At 40.9% G+C, this 2,114-nt stretch overlaps 1 protein-coding gene across 1 annotated transcript in view; it reads right to left on the minus strand.

Annotated features, from left to right (window-relative positions):
- Positions 1–270: 270 nt before the first annotated feature.
- The window catches only part of LOC122557782 (ethanolamine kinase 1-like), a 498,821-nt gene continuing 496,977 nt past the window's right edge, over positions 271–2,114 (minus strand). Inside the window, exon 8 of the mRNA XM_043705802.1 lies at positions 271–424. Coding sequence (XP_043561737.1) covers positions 379–424 — 46 coding nt within the window. The 3' untranslated portion in view covers positions 271–378. The remainder of the gene's footprint in view (positions 425–2,114) is intronic.

Below are 2,114 nucleotides of genomic sequence, written 5' to 3' on the forward strand. Positions count from 1 at the left end.
TGGCTACCAACTGTCTTTGAAAACAAAGTACTTCCCTTTAATGTTGATAAAAATGTCCTGAATATGCCTTTCAAAATATACGCATCGAGTCTCTGCAGCTGTTGAAATAGTAGGATTCTTCATAACACAAAACAGAAAATGCTAAACAGATCAAAACAACATTGAAAGTGAGATTTCTCTTTCAGCCGGGACTCTTAGTGAAATTCTGATAAAGGATTGCACCAAAATATTAACTCATATTTCTTTCTTAAACTCATTTAATGCTCAGCCTTCTTTGGTTTCGATCCAGCACCAGTAGATATTGTCCAGCTCACCCTTGTTTACACTGTAAAATCCAATTCTTCTTGTCCCAGTTTATCAGGAAAGGAGGAATAAGATTCAATAAATGCTGGAACCTGGCTTACAGGCACTGATCTTCCAGAGTCTGAAATAAACAAACAGCAATATGAAAACAGCTTTAGATTGAATATTTTTGTAGGGAAATTTAATTGGTATAATCCAGAGGATTTTAATCATTTCAGTATATTAGTGAGTCATAAAATCATAGAGTTGTACAAAACGGAAAAAAAACCCTTTTGTCTAATTGCCGACCAGGCATCCTAAAGTAATCCATTCCCACTTGCCAACCCTTGGCCCATATCTCTCTAAACCCTTGCTTATTCATATGCCCATCCAGATGCCTTTTAAATGTTGTAAATGTTCCAGCCTCTACCACATTTTCTGGCAGTTCATTCCATGCATGTACCACCCTCTGCATGAAAAAGTTGCCCTTAGGCCCCTTTTAAATTTTGCTCCTTTTGCCTTAAACCTGTGTCCTCTAGCTTTGGACTCTCCCACCTTAGGGAAAAGACCCTGGCTATTCATCCCACCTGTACCCCTCATGATATTATAAATGTCTATAAGGAAAACCTCTCAGCCTCCAACACTCTAAGGAAAATAGCCGCAGTCTATTCAACCTCTCCCTCTAGCTCAAAACTTTCAACCCTGGCAACATTCTTTCAAATCTTCAATGAACCCTTTCAAGTTTCACACTATCCTTCCTATAGCAAGGAGACCATACTTGAATGCAATATTCCAAAAGTGGCCAAACCAATGTCCTGTGCAGTCACAACATGACCTCCTAACTCAATGTATTGACCAATAAAGGAAAGCATACCAAATGCCTTCTTCACTATCTTGTCTATCTCCAACTCTACTGTACTCAAAGGGCTCTTTGTTCAATAATATTCATCAGGATCTTACCATTAAGTGCATAAGTCCTGCCCTGGTTTACTTTTCCAAAATTCAGACCTCCCATTTATCTAAATTAAAATCCATCTGTCACTCCTCAGCCCATGTGCCCATCTGATCAAGCTTCCTTTGTACTCTGAGGTCACCTTCCTAGTGTCACCTGAAAACTTACGAACCATACCTCCTATGTCAGAAGTCACACAACACCAGGTTATAGTCCTACAGGTTTATTTAATGTCACAAGCTTTCGGACCGTAGCCTCTTTGTCAGCATTCTTCCTATAAGACCATAAGACATAGGAGTGGAAGTAAGGCCATTCCATACCTCCTATGTCAGAAGTCACACAACACCAGGTTATAGTCCTACAGGTTTATTTAATGTCACAAGCTTTCGGACCGTAGCCTCTCTGTCAGCATTCTTCCTATAAGACCATAAGACCATAAGACATAGGAGTGGAAGTAAGGCCATTCGGCCCATCGAGTCCACTCCGCCATTCAATCATGGCTGATGCGCATTTCAGCTCCACTTACCAGCGTTCTCCCCGTAGCCCTTAATTCCTCGCGACAACAAGAATCTATCAATCTCGGCCTTCAACTGGACTTCATTGAGTTGTAGAAATGAGTTGAGTTGCTATAAATGTGTTTTGCTTATTGCTGATGTCTTTTCGAAGTGGATTGAAGCCTACCCTCCTCCTAACGCTACTGCTGAGACTGTGGTGAAGATTTTGTTTAAGGAAATAATTCCCTGCTTCAGTATACCTGCGTGCATTAGCTCGGACAATGGACCACACTTTGTAGGTAATATTAACGGAGAACTCTGTTCCCAGCTTTGTATTTGTCAGCAACTGCATGGTGCTTATCATCCTCAGGCGGCTGGCATTGTTG

Source organism: Chiloscyllium plagiosum, chromosome 16 (assembly GCF_004010195.1).
Source record: "Chiloscyllium plagiosum isolate BGI_BamShark_2017 chromosome 16, ASM401019v2, whole genome shotgun sequence".
Classification (NCBI taxonomy): Eukaryota; Metazoa; Chordata; class Chondrichthyes; order Orectolobiformes; family Hemiscylliidae; genus Chiloscyllium; species Chiloscyllium plagiosum.